Consider the following 21,705-nt stretch of genomic DNA (forward strand, 5'->3'; position numbering starts at 1 on the left):
TTATTTGCTCAGTGATTATGGCCATTAGTATGTAACCAGGCATGTGTTTGCAATACCCTCCTGCAGGATATTGACATAACACAGATACTCTATGAGTGCTAACAATTAGCAGGTAGCAGCCAACAGTGTTAGCCACATTCACTCAGTACTCACGTGTACTGTGCTGACATGCAGTCCAAGCAGTAGAGGACCCAAGAATGCACCCTGTTGAGCACTGCTGCTTACAGATCAGCTATTGGAGTTGGATGTCCCTATGTAGTGCATGTCTGGTCAGACGTCTTGGCTCAGTCTGGCGGTTGTACAGTCTGATGTAGCCTCACCCATGTCCCTGCTGACTGCCTCGGAAATGTCCACCATGTGTTGCAGTCATGCACCCACTGTCACACATCCAAAGTGCATACACTCAACCATGTGTACACCACAGATATGTGTGCTGAGCAGCTCCATGATGATCACCCCAATGGGCATACAGTTATGGATAGTTACACAAAGAGTTGTATAGTTATATTGGTCACCACCTCTGTGCAAGGATAGAACAGGTGCCATAGCCCACTCAGCTGGTGTGCAGAAAGTGGTGTCTGTATGAATGCAAGTGCTTCCCATGATGTTACTAACCCATGTCAGATCACAGGTGGGTATCAACCTAGAATGTTAGCATGTGCAATAGATGTTGCATGCCTTCCACTGTGAGGCCTCTTATGAACTACTCTGTCAATATGGCGGTTATGGGACAGGTTGTAGGACTGTCATGTGTCACATATAGTGTGGACTAATCAGTGCACATGATGCAGACAGTGTAGGAGTACAGGCTCATCATATGTGGAATCATGACGTCCTTTGGGGTTACACATGTCACTATACTGTGTGTACTGTTCCTGCTTTGTGTGAGTGGCAACAGGTGTCATCTACTGTCTCTATACAACATCACAACAACACTATGTGCTGCTGTTACCTGAGGAGGTTCTGCCACCATGTTAGGGAGGCACCCCCACCACAACTATCACACAGCAATGTCCACCTGTTATTGCACAGCCTGCTAATGGCACTTGTCCACTGGACAGGTGTGCTGAGCCATGATGAACCTGTGTCCCTCCTGTTCTGTACAGCCCAGTTCATGCAGTTGTAATGCTGATGATGCAATGCATGGATGTAAAACTCTGGAGACATACCAGTCCCATCTGAAGGGGGAGGTGCAGTCACGCTATGTCAAGCATCCCCCAGATGGTTAAAACTGACTTTCTTGACATATATGGTTATTGTCTGCAAGGGGAGTACATTCTGATAGTTCTAAGGAGACTGTCATGTGGCCAGATCCTACCAGGGCAGACCACACATTGGGGGGGGGGGCTGTAGTGGTCATGCATATTGCTATGCACATGATGATATATGTTGGTTCTCTGTATGGGGATGTCATGGCACTGCTCCAGGGCAGTGCAGGTATGGACCTGGAATATGTTGTGGATAACAGAGCCATAGCACCAGTAGGCAACCCAGTGAGTACATATTAGACAACCATAACTCATTTGTGTGTGGTTTGTACAGACATATTGCATGACTCTCACATTGCAACATGATGGATGTAACTGCATTACTTACATGCAAAGAGGACATCTAGCATGTAGTGCCAAGTGGTGTCCACAGATCTATGAGCCATGTCACCTGAAAGGCCATGATAGTGGTTAAGATGAATACCAACACTACCACTGTCGTACACCTACTGACACTGGGCCAAACACTGTTAATGTTGCTCTATTCCAGATCATGCCTACCGACTGTCACCGGCAGAGCCCTATGACTGTCACACTATGCGATGGATGTTGGACAGCAGTCTCACTCCAACATCATTGGCATGACAAGGTTCATGAGTATATTAGGGCAAGAGGCCATGGTGCAAACTGTGTACATCATGTTCAGAGTGGTATGTCAGCTGGTGTATAGGCATGTGTCTGAGACTCATACCCTGGGAACATAGCACTGGAAGATCGATGCAATTCTGATGCCACTCACCAGTGAGATTCGCCATCTGTCATTAATGGCATGCCCCTTCTAGGAATTCTCTCCCTGCAGTCTCAACCACTGTCAGTGGCCTCTGACTGGTGCAATAGCAAGTGTCTGCATATTGGGAGCCATCACAACCTTCCACGCAGATCCAACAGTTATCCAGGATGGCCTATGAGACAGTCAGTTGTTGTCTGAGCCATTGACACACACAACATGCCAATCACTGCATGTTACTACCCTGTGAGATATCATACACCACAGCATAATATTGTAGTGTCCACACACCACACACATTTGAGCCATAACGCATAAAGGTATGGACACACTGTACTTCACCCTTTGACTGTCACTGTTCATTAGGAGGTAGGGATGCATTCAGTTGTGCACCACCTATACCGACAGGGTTTGGATGTAAATTTCAGACTGCCATTGCTATACTGCCAGTAGCAGCCAGCACACCTATCATTGTGTGCAATGTCACCCTTGCCATGTCACCACATAGGCATTTCGTACAACTGTAGCAGCCACACAGGTGCCATGGTACACCAGTACACAGTGTACATAAAATGTTCTATGGAGTTCATGTCATGACCATACAAATATAATCCTTCACCTACATGCTTTGACGGGGATGTCTATGTCACCATACAGGAGGTGTCAGAGCTCACCGTGTACTTTCCACATTGCCATGACAGGAATAACACGTGTCATATGTTCTACACACCTACAGCATCAACATGGTACACATAGCATATATTGCGGAGACTGCTATGTAACACACACAGTACACCCTACGTGAAACAGGCCCCCCATGCATGAAAAGCACACATCTGCTGTGACACACATCATGTGCAGGTTACACAATGGGATGCAGAACATGACGATCACAACTGATGTTGGCCAACTGCCTGGACCGGACACAGGGTATTTGTAGATGGGTGCACGCTATCACCACAGCTTTTAGATGTGTAAGTTCTGAAAACACAGGTGACACTTATCATGGGTAGCGGATCTTATCACAAATTTTGAATGCATGGGTGTGCTGACTGCTGCCAGTGTCCTTGTTAGACTGCCATACACATGTGAACCCATGGAGACGTGCATATACTGCTGTAACTTGCTGATGTCATATTTCTGCTGTGCTGCCATGCCATCCTTTGCCACCTTACTGCCTTTGTGTGTCCATAGGTTAACCTCTCAGATTCCTGGAACAGAAAAATACACAGGTCCATGACATACCTGTCATTGTGTAACAATACCACCTGTACAACATCATACAACATAAGGTACACAAAAGTACGTTGCTTACTCATGACAAATGCCAGCATACAGTATATATTGTTGGCTACTACAAGAGGCATAGTAACACAATTCTTCAGTACAATAGTACATGTCAAGTAATATAGTCACCCTGTGCAACAGACACATAGCTTCATGTCCCTGCATCAATGGGAAGAATGACAAGGAGGTGGCACAGATATCATCACATGCACAGGGTATTGTGTGGGGTTGCTGGGGGCCTAGGCTGGCCCAAACATTTGACAGCATGTGTGTGAGTCAGGAAGGGGAGCAGGTTTTTATTTTATTTTATTTGTTTATTTTATTTTACATTTGTTGACCGGGCTAGTCTAACTGGATACATGTCCATTTTCAGTAGAGGCCTGGGGAGATAAGCTCCAACTTAAACTAAATAAATCAAGACAGAAAAAAGTCCAAAAAATATCTAAATACATATGCATGAAGATTTTCTTCAAGAACTTGATTATGCAGAACTAAATTATACAGACTGTGACTACTGAGTTTAACAAAGCAAATACAGTACTATTACCATGGGAAAGTGATTGATATAAACCATGAAGAATGTTGGTTAAGAATGTACATTTACAATGAAGTATATAGGTTATAAAAAATATAACAATGAAAAATAAGAAAATTATTAAATATATATACTTAAAGAAGAAATTACAGTCATAGTGAAAGAATAGTTGGTCTATATACAAGGTGGAAGACAAGTGCTCACTGCAGAAAGAATGTTGTAAAGAACATACTCAGTGATAGTTCCCTGGGCGTAAGATACTAAGAAGGGAGTGAGGGGTGAATTTACTAATTCTGCAAAGTGGGTTTTGGAGGACAGTTATAGAATAATGTTATACTGGGAGGGAGGTATTAGTCAGGGTTAGTACATGGACATAGCCATTGTGTTTTTAGTTGAATTTTTAGTTGCTTTTTAAAGAGTGGTAATGATGAAAGAGATGTAAGTTTAATGGGAAGCTTGTTCCAAATCTTCCCCACTGAATTAGAGAAAAGAGAATCACCTGCCTTGTTGTGGGATTTCTGGACGGTAACCAGTAGTTTATTTACTGAGCGAAGGGTAGTAAGATTTGTGTAAGGGGAGATGAGGCTACTGAGAATAAGAGTATTACTAGGCTGGTACAGAATCTTATGGGTAATGGTGAGTTATTGAAATTCTAGCTGGTTATTTAGTTCTAGCCATCCTAGAAGTTTGAGATTTAGACAGTAATGAGTTCTAAATGGGGACCCAGTAGCAAACCTGGCAATATTGTTATAAGAAGTGGTCAATTTGTTTAGGTTGCTTTTAGAAAGATTAGTATAAATGGGTGAGGCATGGAGGAGGGTGGAGATGAGAAGGGTCTGGGCAATAGTAGAGCTGGCTTCTGGAGTGAGAAATGGTTTTATCCTATACAAGGATCCAAGTTTTCTGTTTACTGTTTTAATAGTAGCATTAATATGTGAGTCAAAGTTGAGGTTGTGGTCAATCATTACACCTAAGAGTTTGGTAGTTGGGTCAGGAGCTATGATTGTATCATCGATTGATATAATAGAGAAATCTATTGGGGGGGATTTAATAGTTGGAGTAAATAGTAATATATTTTTTTTTTTGGCATTTAGGAGTAGGCAACATTGTTGGAACCAGTTTTCTACTAGGTTAAATACTGTTTGGGTGATGGATTGGAGTTCAGATGAAGTGGAGGCTTTACAAATCAAAGTGTAATCATCTGCGTATTGTATGCAGGTAAGTAGATGTAAATGTACAGAAAGGGCGTTAATGAATATGGAGAAGAGTAGAGATCCCAGAATAGAGCCTTGAGGGACACCAAGGGTAATAGGGAGATGTTTGGATAGGTTATTATCCCAAAGGACAGCCTGCTGTCTATTGTGTAAGTAGGACTTGAACCATTGTAATGCCTGTGTGTCAAGTGAGAATGAATTGAGTATGTTGAGAAGTATTTGATGGTTAACCATATCAAAAGCTTTAGATAGGTCAATGAGAAGTGCAGAGGAGAGCATGTTATTGTTACGATGTTTATTAATGCAGTCTGTAAAGGATAGGAGAGCAGTAATGGTACTGTGGAATGGTCTAAAACCATGTTGACAGTCAGCTGGAAGGTTATTTTGGAGAATGTGGTCAAGGTTAGATGGATCATGGAGAGGTGCAGTGTGTGCCTGTAGGTGACCTGCATGCGACAGTGGTGCATGAGTGTGTGTGGATGTACACAGTTAAGCTCAGTGTTAGCCCTACACCTATGTATGTTGGACAGCTTTGGATCATACATGGTAGAGTTGACAGTTCACTGTCTCTGGCCCTGAACATGGGAACTTGCTCTGCCAGGATTTGCACTGGCACTACCATACCCAAGGTCAGATGTGGTGCTAGTACCTACCTGACATTCACTGCTGTCTGCTGAGACTGTGCCCCTCACAGAACCACAGAGGACCATGAGTCCATGGCTTGTCACATCATGGTGTGGACAGCACCCTCTCCTCTGTAGCACTGGATGTACTGCCACTATGGGAGCATAACTGTGCATGGCTGCATGGACTCTCAGCAGATGGTGTTGCTGACCTATCTCCAGAGTGCTGATGCCCTACTCCAACCACACATTCCAGCACAGAGAATGTGCAGTCCAAGACAGACACTGTCTTAGTTTACCATCTGTCCATTGCATCAGTGAACAAATCCAGGTTTTCCCCAATGTGGTGGAGGCAGTCATGGATGTCAAACTGTGCTGCATCCATAACACTAAGCATACGTCTGGTGTTCCATTCAGAACATGCCTGTGTCTCCATGATACCCCAAAAGATGCGCCGAATAACCCGTGATGTGACACCTACAACATGGTGGATGGACAGCAGTTCTCCTACGAGCACCCCTGTCCACCCTCCTGTGTGAGCCCTTGCCAGTTCTCTGGCTATACATGCACTGAAGCAATAGTTGCCACACTGCCCTGTTCAATGTTGCCACACTCTGACTGTCCAATATCTGTGGTCTCTGGGGACTGGATATGTGTGGGCATATTGACTGTGTGCAGTGACAATGGAAGCAGAAAAGGGATGTCAACCTCTGGAACAGGTTAACCCCTGACAACCCTACCTGTGCCTCATTGTAGCCATCATCATCATCATCAGAGTCCAAAGAGACACTGACATCAGGATGTGCGGGGGAGACTTCCCAGCCCCCTCGGTCACCTGTGAAAACCAAGACAAAAGCAGTACATTACTACCTGCACTATTATCTATGGAAAATCCACAAAGACTCATATTAATGGGGATCCACAACTGCATTACCGATCTCACATCTTCTCATCTTCACTGTCATGCACAACAGACTTTCTCACAACAAAATACACATTCCACTCAAGCCCTTTATAACAAGCACATCAGGTAAATCATGTGAAACTTGGCCAGTATAATTTACCTTTTAGTTATGCAATATGACACTATACTTGATAAAACAACACTTAACACCCAGTACACCTGTCTTAACAAATATATACACATACACATTTCAATGCCAAAGGTATGTACCATCAACCTTTCTGTTTTTAGAAGGCATATTGGATTAATTGCCTCATGTAACCCAGGAGGCTTATTCACCCTTAATTATAACTGCACAGGTGTTTCTGTTTGTTCAGCATCAGTGCAGTGATTACCCACTCTGGGAACCTTAGATACATGTTCCTGACTGGAACACACCAACATTCTAATCTGGTTACTCTCAAAATTAATTGTACATAGGCCATTATTATGGTCCTTAACTTTAATAGCATAAATATGTTCCATAACAATAAGTATGAAGCTTACCTGGAGCAGGACCATGGCCTGGGCAATACCTGATGGACCCGTAAAAAGGTGAGGGTGAGGTAATTTCAGTACCACTGCATATTGCACCACAACAAGGTAATACCTGCATATATCTCATATGTACAGTAGCTACTGTGTTACTTGAAGGTATTGGTGACATTCTGAGTATGAGTGTACAATGGAGCTTAACCCTCCCCCCAAAGCACTTAGACCTGACACCTATGTAAAGGTATGTACAGCCTGACAAAATGACTGCTACAGTATTACAATGAAGATCACAGTAAGCTTACCTGCATGCTCCTATGCTGTGGACATTGTGACACCCACCTCCACGATGTATGGTGTGATGGATGCCTGAGAGCTGTCGTGTGTCCCTAGGTTTGCCAGGAATCCATCAGCGGCCATGAGTGGTTGTTCCACTGCTTGCCCTCCACTAGTGACAGCATGATTCCTTGCTACATCAGCTGCCCTTTGTCATGCAGCATTCACCATGTTGGTAGATTGGTGTTGAACCTGCTCATATGTCCTGTACTGGTGGCCACGGGCATTCACCTTCCAAAAAAGGTCTGCCCACAATGCAGCCCACTGCTATCTGTTATGCCTCTCCCTGTACAGGAGAATGTGGTGATGCTTCATTAGTCCATCAAGTATCATTTCATTCTCACCACTTGAGAAGGGGCATGTTTTCTATGATACATTGGTCCTGAAAGACAACAAAAGGGAAACACATTACAAGATCATATACATGGACATTCACTATGTACAGATACAGCAAGTACAAAATGGCCGGCACTATCCACTGCTTACTCACACATGTCATACCCCACACTGTGACAACATACTACATGTGTGGATACAACCGAGATAGTATCATTACCAAGGTATTTCCCTGTGTGTCATGACAGTCCACTGTGGTGTGTCCCTAAGGCCAACCACCCAATAATATGTCATAAGAGAAGTGCCAGACAAGTAGCAGTATGCTATTACAATCATTATATAGGGACAGCCTGGCAACACCAGTGTACCACTCAGACAAAAGACAATGCAACCCTGATGTATTGTACATCCCCTGTAGGTGTAACTCAGCAGGATATCACTGACATGTCATTACCACAGGTCTAGGAACAGCTAACTGCTGTAATCCCTATTCCCCATACCTCGGTCATTCCATCTGCATCCTGTTATACACAAAAATCCAGTTACATACCTGCTAGAGTGCAGTACTCATCTGTTGAAATGTGTGTCTGGTAAAGATTCACAGAGGTGTGCTCTGTGTGAGAAAGTCTAATACAGGCTGTTTTCCATAGCCAGCTACTCACAATTTTAACATGCTGCTCATTAGGAAGTAATTTCCTGTAAACCAATATGTGGCTCTGATATGCTAATTGCAGACTAAACAGCAAAACCGCACATTCATTAGCCAATGACATGCAACCACTGTTCAATATATAATTGCTTCATGTAGACCAGGGCCTCTCTCTTAGTTGTTGAGATGGAAATTACTGGAGTGATGAGAAGACTGCATCATTGCAGAGGGTAGGTCTGTCTGTAGCAGAAACATTTACATAGAGTTGTGTGTACCCCAGGCTGCAGGTAATAGACATATACAGAGGGTGTGAACACTTTGTAGGAGGACAAAGAGAGAGAGAGAGAGAGAGATATATATATATATATATATATATATATATATATATATGTATATAAAACGTGTTTAAAACATAGCAGGTAAACATGTGAGAGATGGAGTAGTCTGTTTTAATTGAGAGTTATCTGTGTACAGTAATGAAACTAGACAGCCACCATGGCTTAGTTGGCAGGCATGGGAGCAGAACCCAATAGCTGTGACTGCAGGGGACATCTGCAAATAATTTAAAAGTTGACTGCAGCAGCATATTAAAGACATGCAAGAGATACAACCATACTGGGATTATACAGATTTATCTATTTATGAATCAACAATGCTGGTGAACTCATTCTTGCTATTGATTGTAACATTCTGTGACATCTAAATATAATATCTGCACATAATATGGGGTAACTCACCCTTAACATTTTGTGTTCCTGGGGAGAGAGAGAAAATGTGAGCATTACATGACTGATACTGAAAATGTAGTGCTACATAGTACTGGATTTGAACCCAGGACTGTGCGTGGCAAAATGTACTGTGTACAATTAATTTAACACACTGAGCTACTGAGTCACTGCTGACTACAGGGTGATTGATGCTTGCCTGGGGATCAATAGGAAACATATTATGAATTGAGCAATACAAGTTACAATACATTCCTCTAGCATTCTAACACTGTTGCAGTGTTATACTAGACAGTAGAACACACATGCATGGAATACAACCAAACTGCATATATTACTATACCTTTATTTCACTTTCAACAATGCTGGTGAACATATATTATTGTTATTGGTTTGAAATATCTGTGAAGTCCACACACAATATCTGGCCGTGGCATGGACTACCTCACCCATATGCCTTTATTACCTGAAGTGTGTGGAAGACAGAGTATTATGTGACCAATATTGGCCTAGAGACAGCCTTGAACAATACAGTTTGCAGCCATTAGATTTGCATTCTACAGCTATTATAGTGTTATACTTGACTGCAGCAATGTTACCTTACAGACTCAATGCATACAGCTCTACTGCAATGGTTATGACAAGACAGTCCTGATGTACATCATTTTCCTTGGTGTTATTGGTATTGTTTCTCATTTTGATTGAACTACAGTTTTTACTATTCATTTATTACACTACAGCTCTAATTCCACATTTATTGCACTGCAGACTTTATTGTATATACATTATTGCAGGTAATGCTTTACTCTTTCGTACCTATTGTAGTACAGTTTGCATAATACAGCTTTAATCATCACTCTCATGGTGCAACCTGGCCAGGCACCTGGCATGGGACTCAACATTGCGAGCCCTCTCAGTTGCAGCTGTTGGGAGAGAAGCACACCATTATGCATACCTCATTTGCATACATTCAACTTGCATTTTGTTAGGTCAGCAGAAAACATACTTACATATCTGTGGGGCATTCCCTGCCCTCACTTCTTGGACCCAGGTGTCCAAGGATCCCCTCTTTTACCTTTTCTGGTCATCATGGTGGTGATGACAGTGATCACCTGTGCAGGTGATACCAGTAACACTGGTGAGTTCTTTGGCCGACTGGTTCCAGGCCTCCATCTTACACTGCAGCAGCCTATCATCATGGTTTTTACAAGGAGCCCAACCATAACCCTTGACTCCTTAATCCCCCACCGCTGTGCCCAAAAGTGCACACCTTCACCAGCACCACTAGCCATACCAACAGTTGATTGAACTCCATTGGATTCTGCAGAATTCCTGCCTATTGTGCTTAATATAGGCTGCTTTCCTGCCCTTACACATTCAAAAAAGTGCTGCATCACTTAGCAGTGTGCAAACCAGCTAATCAGAGCTGAGCAGAGTGTAAACTCACACAACCATGGTTTTAGTGAAGCTTAGTACCGTGCAAACAATAGCAGCCATTAACATGTTTATGTAATGCTTAGCATGCTTGAGCAGAGCTCAGCAGTGCCATATTTTATAATCTTATTAAATTATAGAGAAATAGTGCCACACATTACAGACATGTTCTGCCTGCTATGGATTCAACCCCAGGACCTGCTACACATCTAGCTGTAACTCTACCCATTTAGCTTCTTGGATATTATGAAAACTGGATCTGGTATACCTTCACATATACTACTGAGCTACCTGTTAGCTTTGCTCGGCACCACACTGTGCAAACACATGTAAATACACGTAAACAACACTTTAAATAAATAATTAATTACATCTGGTTTCTGTTTTTAGATGTCTGGCAAGTGACGGCCATGTATGCATGAGCTCCGTGCGGCTTTGCTGTGCTCTGTGTAAATGGCAATTAAAAAAAAATTGAAAAATACAAATAGATGTAATTATGATTATTGATTACATCCAGTTCCTGTTTTTAGATGTCTGGCAGGTGTCAGCTGTCAGTATGTGAGCAGAGTTTGGCATTGCTGCACTCTGTGTCACACCACACAAACATGCAGTAAAAAAAATATATTAAAACAAATACAGGGAAAATATAACACATCACATATTACACATTTGACACACACCACAACATTACTACAGTGGCGGATACCATTGCAGGGATCCTCAGACTCATCTGCAGCCACGGTTAGCTGCTACACCTCTCCCTACATTGATTCAATATCTGTGTTCCTCGGCTCTCCCTTGGCAGCGCGCCATCATTAATATGCATGGTGTGCTGCCGAGGGGGAACCGTGGCCGTGTACATGGATACATTCCTTGTAGGCTCTACAGTTTGCCTACACAGATTTTATTAAATCCTGGGGCTTGTTTATTGTTGTGTAAGAGGACTGATTCTAATTGAATGGTGTAGATACATCTCTCACATACTGTATTTGTTTGCTTTACTATTAAGTGGTTGTCATGCAACAAATTGTGTATGATTTAAAAAGCTTTACAGTATATTTTATGTCACAGAACATGTTGTGCTCAATATAAGTGGAAAGATATTGAGAATGAACTTGATTGTAGGGAATATCAATGGCAAACATTTTTTAATACTGATTGCGCTCTAGGTTTAAGTGATGCTACCAATTTTACATGTAATTTAAAACTGGAAAGATTCAAACATTGGCTGTTGTAATCATTTCAAGAATCAACATGTAATAGAATAACATTCACCCCAAATCAATAAAACTCATAGAAGCACTAGAAACTACTTTAAAATATTACTCTCCTTTCTTTCCTCAACTATGTTTCACACTTGCTAACCAGTAACTGTTTACTCTCTCCTTCCTCTTTCAGCCTTTCCACATTGCAGGCCACAGAACCTCCACAGTGTAATCAACTTATTCCATGCCAGACTTCCTGTTTGTTCTCTGACTTACCTAATATAAGGAATGTCCTATATCTCTCAGACTTATCATATGTGTGATTGACTATCCTTGGTGATACCTTCTCCTACTTGTAAATCTCTATATAATTGCTACCCTGAATGAAATTTGTATGTTATTGTACCCTTCATGCATCATGACACTTTCTCTAAATTGCAAAACTGTATATATTAACGTCTGGGTATGAATTTTGTGTATCCTTCATTTATTGTAATAACTATTGCTCATAAACATGGAGCTTTTCTCCATGGGCCTCCACTGAAAAAGGACTTGTGTCCAGTTGGATTTTCATGGTTACCAAATGTAAAATAAATAAAATAAAATAAAGTAAATGATGAGATTAAGCCCTTTCATCCTATTCAGGACTTCATCAGAACTGTGTGTGCCAAAGCTGAACCATCATTTAAATAACCATAATGCATAATTCACACGTTAAAACAGAGTTGTGTGACAATAATTAGCTATCAATGTTTTTTTACTGTAACAGACATTCTAACAAAAATCAGGTGGAGGTGTTATGATAGGGATTAAAGAGAGTTATGAGACCTGTGATTATTACATGTTCAATGATAATACCAATACTACAGACTGTGCAACTGTGACAATAAAGAAAACCCTGGAACATATAACAATTGTTGGAGTGTATAGACCGCCAAAGTCAAGTGCAGATGACCTAGAGGAATTCATACATTTCTTGCATGAAAGACAGGAGGGAAGAATAATATTAGATAAGGACTTAAATTTACTAGAAATAGACTGGAATAATATTGATTCAACAATGTTAGTTAGGAAATTATTCACAGTGTATATTCAGGAACAATTGCTTCAGATTTTAAAAAAATCTACCAGGGAACGGAATATACTAGATATTGTTTGTGTTCCCAAATAAATTACTGTAACCTCAAGTCAAGTTTTACCACCATTGATGTGCAGTGATCATGGGGGTTATAAAGGTTAATTTGTTGCTAGATATTTCTTCCAAATTGAAATCTAAGCCAATGCATAGAAGGTTAATTACAGATTATATAGAAGCAAAACAGTCACTATGTAAAACTAACTGGATTGAGGTGTTCAGTGGAAAAACTGCAGATGGAATGTGAAATATTTTGAAAGAGAAATTGTTTGAGTGCAAAAAATCAAAAAAAAAAGTTTAACATCAGGATCTAGGCATACAACATCAGGGGGATTTATTTCCATAAGAACAAGATATCTGATTACGGTGAGAGATACAAAATTTAAGAAATGGAATAAAGGTCAAACTAGAACTTTGAAAACTGAAATAAACAAGCTGGACAAACAGATTAAGTATAATGTGAGACAAGATCAAGAAAAATTTGAAGAAAATTTATATAAAGATATTGAGCGTAATAGGAAACCTTTTTATAGATACATAAAATGTGGAAGGAGTAAAGACACACTGATAAACTGTGTGCAGATTCTAAAATTTATTCTCAGACACAACAGATAGATATATTTACAAAAATTTATGCAAAACAGTTTGGCTCCACAAAAGGGGCAGTAAATTGTCTGAGTGACATCCAGGTAACTCCAGATACTGGAATCAAATTAGATTATATTGAAAAAGAGCTGTGCAAACTGGATCCAAACAATGCACAGGTAGGAGACGGAATTAGTAACAATGACCTGAGAACACTTCAGCAAGAACTTACAGTACCATTATATCTATTATTCACTAGGTCATATAAATATGGGGAGATTCCTCGAGATTGGAGACGTGCTCTTATTAAGCCTGTCTTTAAGGGAAAGTGGACTAGGGCAAACCCGCAGCCATATAGACTCTTAAGTCTACTTTCATGTTGTGGAAAAATAATGGAGAAGGTAATACTGGATACGTTATTTTAAGAACTGGATAGGCTGAGACTTGAAACCATATATCAGCATGCAAATGTTGAAAACAGATCTATTACCACCTGTAACATGATGTTCTATAACAATATAATAACAACTATGAATGCAAAAATGTGGTGTGATGTAATTTATATAGATTTAACTTCAGCATTTGACAGGATCATGCACAAAACATTGATCAATAAATTAGTACAACTAGGTATTGGTGTACTCTTGATAAGATGGATAACTGCATGGCTTACAAATAGGACATGGCAAGTATCATGCAGCAACTGGACAGGTGAAATCCTTGGTTACAGTCAGGGTGTCCCACAGGGCTCTGTCCTAGGCCCTTACTTGTTTAGATTGTATCTTTCAGACCTAACTTTTTCATCTGAAGTGTTCTACAGTGTGTATGCAGACAACCTGAGATTGGGTAAACCGATTATGTGCTATAGATAAGGCATGATTGCAAAATAACTTAACTAATTTGACCATTTGGGCACAGTAGAATAATATTTATTTTATTTATTTTATTTTATTGTTGTTTACTGGGATACTCCGACTGGACACATGTCCTTTTTCAGCAGAGGCCCGAGGAGAAAAGCTCTACATAGAACTAATAGAGCATGTCAAAATACAGAGCATATATAATAACATGGACAACAAGATTATTACAGGAATTAGATAATACATATGTAATCTCCATGAATTTTCAAATTAGAATAACATCCATTACAGTGTTGTAAAGACAGACATTCCATTTCAATATGGCATTCAATGATTACATATCATAGACATTCCATATTGCCAGAGAACATTATATGATTACCAATTTTCCAATATAGATTACAGGAGAATTGCCACCCCACACTTATGGATAGTTCAGGGTGATAAAAGTAAATAGTGTGGCAGTAGAAATAAGTTGAGACAGTGGTCAGTGATGTGGTCAGAAGTCTGTAAGATAATAAGAAGTAGTGGTAAGGTCAGAGATGGAGAGAGAAAGAGAGATATTAGTCCGGTGAAGGGCAAGGACACAGCCATTTGTTTAATAGGTAGGTTTTCAGACTTGTTTTGAATTGGGCTATGGTTGTTATACTGATAATATTATCAGGAAGTTCATTACAGATTTTACCCATATAATTTGAAAAGAGGGAGTCTCCTGCTAGGTTTTTGGCTGATGTAAATTTTATATGATGTTTATTAGTGTAATGTAGGGTTCTGTTAGTGGTATAAGGTTGAAGAAGTGTTTGTAGTACCAGTGTTTTCTCAGGATCGAAGAGGTGTTTGTGTGCCATGGTTAACTGAATGTGTTGTAGGAGTTGGGGGAGCTCAAGCCAGTTAAGTTGCTTGAGTGCAAGGCAATGATGGGACCTGGCTGGTGAGTTTGCTGATATATATATATATATATATATATATATATATATATATATATATATATATATATATATATATATATATATATATTGGGTCCTTGTACATAGCCTGCACTAATTATATCAATGCTTCTTTGACTTTGAACCATCAAAAGACTGACCAAATCAGCTTGTCTGGGACCTTGCCATAACTTTCTCCAAGTCTAGGAATGCCCAGTTGGACTCATTCCTTCTTTCCTGTTTCTTTTCCATCATCTGTCTCACTACAAACATTAGGTTAGTTGTGCTGCATTCTGATCTGAGTCTAACCTGCTCATCTCTCGTTTACTTTCTCCTGGTGATTATGTGTTTATCAAGCACCAACTCTAGCACTTTTATGCAACATGGCAGGAGTTTGTACAGCCCACTGATGTGAATGCCCCCATTGTTCTTGTATAATGGCTCTAGTTTGCTTATTCTTTGGTTATCTGGGACATACATTTCTTGTCATACCACAATTAATACTTTCAGGAGCCATTTCTACTCTCTGGAGCTTATCTCCCATGACTTCATGTGAGCCTACTGCTTTCCCTGGCTTAATTTTTCTTATTGCTTGTCATACTTCTCTTAGGGTGGGTTCTTATCTTTCATAAGAGGCTGAGCATGGGGCAGTACAGCTTCTGCGAAGTTTTCTTTACTCAGAAACCATTGGATGTACTCCTTCCATCTGACTTTGATGTCCTCTGGTGGGCAGATTTTTGGTGGCAGCCTCTATGAATGGTATTTGATGACTATCTTTATTTTTCTGCCATTGCTTTGCAACTTGAGAGAGCTTCTTTGTGCCATCTACTGAGACACGTTTCCGAAGCTAGTAGAGTTTCTCTGATACCTTGAACTTTGCTGATGTGACTGCTCTCTTAGCCTCTTGGTTAGCCAATCTTTTCTCTCCCCCACTTCTTCCTGACTACTCTCTTTCTTTCGTTGCACGGCTTCTTGAGCTTCTTTATTCTACCAACAGTTTTTGGTATTTGCCTCATTCCCATGCCTGTTTCAGTTGCATATCTGTTCAATACTCTTCACATATGCTGTTTTCAGATACTGCCATTCTTTCCTCCTATTTCCTTAATAGTGTAATTGGAAATATGTTATTAATTTATCTTACTTTATTTTAATTGGATAATTGTATAATTAAGGAAAATGTATATTTAAATGGATGTCTTGTCATGAGTTTTTTACTCTTGGAAGGATTTTGGCCGAGGTGCTAAGTTTAGATTAAAGTGTGTTTTTTTACATGTTTTTTTCAGTGGCTGAGTTGTTCTTTTTATGTGGTTTATTTTTGGTTATCTTGTTGGTGATTATGACTTTCCTCCTATTTCCTCTTCTTCCTGAGGTACCAGAGCTCTGATTACTTCTTTGAACTCTTATGATTTTTGTCCAATCAATTTCTATGTCTTCAACATAGTCAATATTGACCTTGGAGCCTTCTCTGACCACTGCTTGTAGCTGACTGCAGCTAACAGTGGTTTATGCTGAGGGTTATAAGTGGGAAAGACTTTGCAATCTTTGATTTTACCCCCAGTGCTACCATTGGGGCCAGGAGCTTCACAGGGGATTACTTTACAATCTCTGATTTTAATCCCAGTGCTCTTTCCTTACAAGAAAGAAGTCTAAATGACTTGCATATTGGCCACTCTTGGTGTGATTTTGTTAGTATCTCTTGATGAGCCATGTGTTGACCACATCAAGCTATTTGGCAGACAGAAGTCTAGAATGACCTTTCCTTTTTTACTCTTATTGCTCCATCCATGTGGACCCAGGCAGTTCTTATATCCTGTTTTGTCTGTCTGTTCTGATATGAGCATACAGGTCCCAAATTACTGATACCAACCTATGTTTTACTGCTTTATCTGGGAGGTTCTGCAGCTGCTGCCTGAATGCACTCTTTACCATCACAACCCTGCAGTGGAGTATAGGCTGAGATTATGACTAGCATCCTATCTTTACACTGAAGTCTGATTGCCTCGAGTCTGTCATTAATTTTGATGACTTTCCTCATTAACTTGAAAAGACTCTCTTTCACCACAATTCCCACACCATTTCAAGTTGGACTCCAAATCCTAAGACAATTGACTTGGCTATACTGCCATGCTGCCTCCAGGGTAAACAGGATATCTAGGCTCCTTGATACTATCATGTTGTCCACTTTTGGTTGCATCCTATCAGTGGACCTAAATTTATTGGAGCAATCTTTAGTTCACTTTTGGTAGTTTGATTGGTTTTACTTCCAGCTTTTGCTCAACAGAGTTACCTCAAGATCCCTCTGAGCATCTGGACACCAGCCAGCCAGTAGCTGTTTGACTGAGGGCTGGTAGGATTTATTGCAGGTGTACTTTAGCCAATAGGAAGGAGTAGACCCCTCCCACTTTTAGCATTGTTCCATAACTTAGGACAGAGTAGGCCAGTTCCTCAACCTGCTTAGCTCTGGCTAATACTCATGGCCATTTTTGATGATGGTAGTCAATCTGATAAAATCACCTAGAGCTAATTTTTACTCAGTCAGGTGCCTTAGCCCTGACATAGTACTCAGTCTGTGGTCCATGTTCTCCTTTCTAGAGGATACTGTGCAACATAGTTGATAACTAAAGTGGTTGGTCTACACAATTCTTCCTTCAATAGGCATCTCTGAGATCTGTGCTACTGTCCTCAACTCTGTTCAAGTTTGGATGCACTCTGTTGACATAGCTCTCAAGCTCAACTGGGAAGTCTGGGTTTGAACACAGTACCTTTTATCCTCGATGTGGAAGCACCCATTATGTTTTTCAGAGATGGACAAGATTGCACCCAGTCAAGGGGAGAACATGCAAAATTCACACAGACAATGACAAAGGTTGGGATTGAACTCTTTACCTTGAGACTGCAAGACAAAGACATAATAATATAATAAATAAATAAACTGTATGGTATTATGATTACAGCAACCACCTGGACCATAAGTGCATTCAGTGAATACCTTACAGTACCAGGCAATGCTTGCTGTAAATTTACACTGTCAACACATGTTGCAGGTATATGTACCCTGACTTCTTTAACTAGGGGTTTTACTAGTTGCAGCTGAAATCGCCGTTTTGTGAATCCTACTAATTATTTCAGATTTCTTCAATAGAAGCCATACATATTTGACATTTTTTAACTGACTCAATAATACTTTTGGAATCTACTGAATTAGTAACCACCATAGCCTGATATGTTTTTCATGCACTTGGTCTATCCACTGGCTGCTCACCATCATTTACAGCATCATATATAGTGTCTCAATTACTAACAACACCTTCAGTACCTTTTGAGGTCACATTAATTAGATAACTCCTAGTCAAAACATTTAGATGGTCATTTCTTTTTCACAGTTTTCATACAGTGATGTTAGTCTAGATGTATGAACAGCCATACTTTTAACAACATTATTCTTCATAAAAATTGTGTTAGCAACTCACTGAGAATGGAAAACACTGAATCCTGTCTGGGGACTGATCCTGGAAGATTTATAGTGGTTTCCTAGTTGAGATGGAGAAAAAAATACTCTTGGGGGGAATCCAGGTAGTAAAGTGTCCAGATACTCCTAGTAGATGCAATGGCAGTGAAGACTGCACAGAATGTAATGGGTTCTGTATTTAATTCTCCAAACAAGGGTCAGTGTTTTCTTTCTCACTGTGTGGTTAATACAATACAAGGTTAATTGGTTGTTCTGAATTGTATGCATATATCTTTGAAAAACTGGATGCATGCTTGTGTAATAAAGCAAGGCATTACTAGCAGCAGGCTTTTGATAAACAATAATACATAGCTGATCATTATTCACATCTCTATATTTCATTAACTCCAAAAACTGTTAAGGTTGTTGCACACTGTAAGAAGTGTATGCGTTGAAAATGATGCAGTAGAATTTACAAAAACAGACATATCTTGTTGTAAAGCACTTCCTTTTCAAACTAGAAAATATTGTGAATAAAATTCACAAAACTTTTGCATTCTCCCAAAAACAGATCTATAGACATGTTTTCCCAAACATACTAACATTATATTGGGAAAGGTAGGGACCATAAATGCCACCAGCCACATCACTGACTTATTTATATATAATTTCACCAAAAACAAAACAACTACCAGTCAAACAATATTTAAACTCTGACAAACAAGATTAATCTTTTTTCATTTGTAAAATTACTATGATCCAATACTGTATACACCATTCCACTTCAAGCTCCTGGGGTATAACAGTATGAAGAGAGCACACATTCAGAGTAATGAGTATATCATCATCATCGTCATCATCAGGGAGAACTGAAAACTATTTAACTCTTCTGATGTAATCAGCAGGATCTTTTACAAGTGATGGTATATTTTTACTACATCTATTAAATATTCCTAGACACAATAGCTATTGATCCCAGCTTTGGACCATTTTGTCAAACTATAGCTCCTGAGGATGAAATGTTAAACCAAGGTTCCATCTACCTGAGTTGGTGGTAGCTCAGGTGGATGCAAAAGATCCAATGGCACCTATCAAAAGGAGTAGGTTAAATTCCTTGATGCCAGGTCAAGTTCCCCATAGTACTATAAATACCATCTTGGTTTCCCTTGAAAAGAGGCCACTAGTCTAGTAGGACTAATCTCGGCAACAGATGATAAAAAAACGTATCTATAGATACTCTTTTGCAGATATTTACCTAGGCTTGGGAGAGTTAAGAAGTAAAATAATAATAATAATAATACTACTAATACTACGAATAATAATAATAACAAACAGTGCTGGCATCCCAAACAACGTATTTGTATTCTCATTCATTCTCAAGCATGTCCCCATTTCACCACATTGTCTTGTCTGAATATTGATTTTTGCAATAAACAGGTTTGGTTAGTATTTAATGCTGTTAGAAACTAGGAACAATAAGGAAGTGTAAATAAACAGCTAAAATAAAATTAATCAGTTGTATGCTATTGTGGTTAGAAAACTAGACATGGACTTCAATTTTGTAATATTTCTACATTCTCATGCCTTATAACCTCTTATCAGCAGAGAATGGTACATACCTCTATAGGAGCTTTTGTAAAGATAAGTTGTCTTACCCCACAAACTGCAGCCTGCATCATGGCATCCAAGCCTCCTTCTGGGGCATCCAAGTTCCCTGATATTTCTTCAGTGGTAACTTTCGCCTTGAATAATTTACCTTCATCAGTCAGACTGAGCACATGTCTGTATCCAAATGGAGATTGGCATGGTGAATTGGTGTCAGGGCACGGGTTTTTCAATTTCTCTGGGTGTGTGTTAACAAAAGGTAGAACAGTCTTATCCACAAAAGCACCAAACCCTGTAAATGGGAACCACATTATTCCATTAAGTGTTTGAGGCTGTTTATAGTATGCTTATTCAACATTGTGCACATTTAGCATATTTTATGAATAATCATATTTAATTCAACCATTAAAATTTTTTCATCAGATACTCAACCAGATTCATTTGAAAATTATTTGTTCTTTAGTATTGTTAGTTTTTCTAATAAGTCTTTGTTTTAATTCTTTCTCTGATCCAGGCTAAGAGTCTAACTCCCTATCATAATGTTGAGGATTGCAACTGTGATCCCAATAATTGTAAAAAATAAACTCTGATTTCACCTCAAACCAGCAAATTCTGAAACATAGTGATACAAAAGTAAAGTGTTTTGCAGGGGAGCAAACATCCCAAAATGGGGCTGTACCCTTGCTAATTGTATGCATTAACTCTGAAGTCAGGGTACCTCAGACTAGGGGGGATTTTTTTGAGATCCCACAACCTTAACAATTAGTGTGTATTCTACCACATTTATTATAAATTATTTTTTAACCATTCTGTGCATCACTGTTGCAGTCCTTGGAACATAATCTGCATCCCTTGAATCTCATATAATTTTATTTATATGGAATATCCTACAGTTTCCTCAAGTTACTTTTTTATGATAATAACTCCAATCTTTCTTAATGTTTATCATAAAATTTTGGAAAAACATGCTCAGGGTAATGGCTATGTCATTGTTCTGATGAGAAGAATGGGAAGAACTGGCTATGATGGATTCTAAAATGCAATAAAAGTTAGTTTTCTTAGTTAACCTGTTACATTTTCCCCTAATAATGATTCCTAAAGACTCCTAAATGCATACATATTGTTTTAACTGATCAGGCCAAAGCAAAACAAACATCTGTTTTTCAACCAATCAAATCACTAGATTTATACTGCCATTTTATAAACTGTATTGCATGAGAAACACCAAAAAGCATGTTTTCATATCCTTACAGGTTTTCTGGCTTGCCATGAGAAGGCAATATACTTGAATGGCCCTATTCACACTGATGGAGCAGACATCTGGACTACATGCAGCTCTACTTTATCTGGTGTGGAATCTTCTAAAATATTC

The 21,705-nt window shown here is 39.6% G+C and overlaps 1 protein-coding gene across 5 annotated transcripts in view; it reads right to left on the minus strand.

The window, feature by feature from the left end:
* Positions 1-21,705, minus strand: part of LOC122804909 (integrin beta-2-like) — a 1,526,426-nt gene that overhangs the window by 322,378 nt on the left and 1,182,343 nt on the right. For all 5 annotated transcript variants that reach the window (XM_044075116.1, XM_044075114.1, XM_044075112.1 and 2 more), the window contains one exon: positions 20,384-20,625. In XM_044075116.1, coding sequence (XP_043931051.1) covers positions 20,384-20,625 — 242 coding nt within the window. The remainder of the gene's footprint in view (positions 1-20,383; positions 20,626-21,705) is intronic.

This window comes from Protopterus annectens, chromosome 6.part0 (genome assembly GCF_019279795.1).
Source record: "Protopterus annectens isolate FY-2018-M chromosome 6.part0, PAN1.0, whole genome shotgun sequence".
In the NCBI taxonomy this organism is placed as follows: domain Eukaryota; kingdom Metazoa; phylum Chordata; order Ceratodontiformes; family Protopteridae; genus Protopterus; species Protopterus annectens.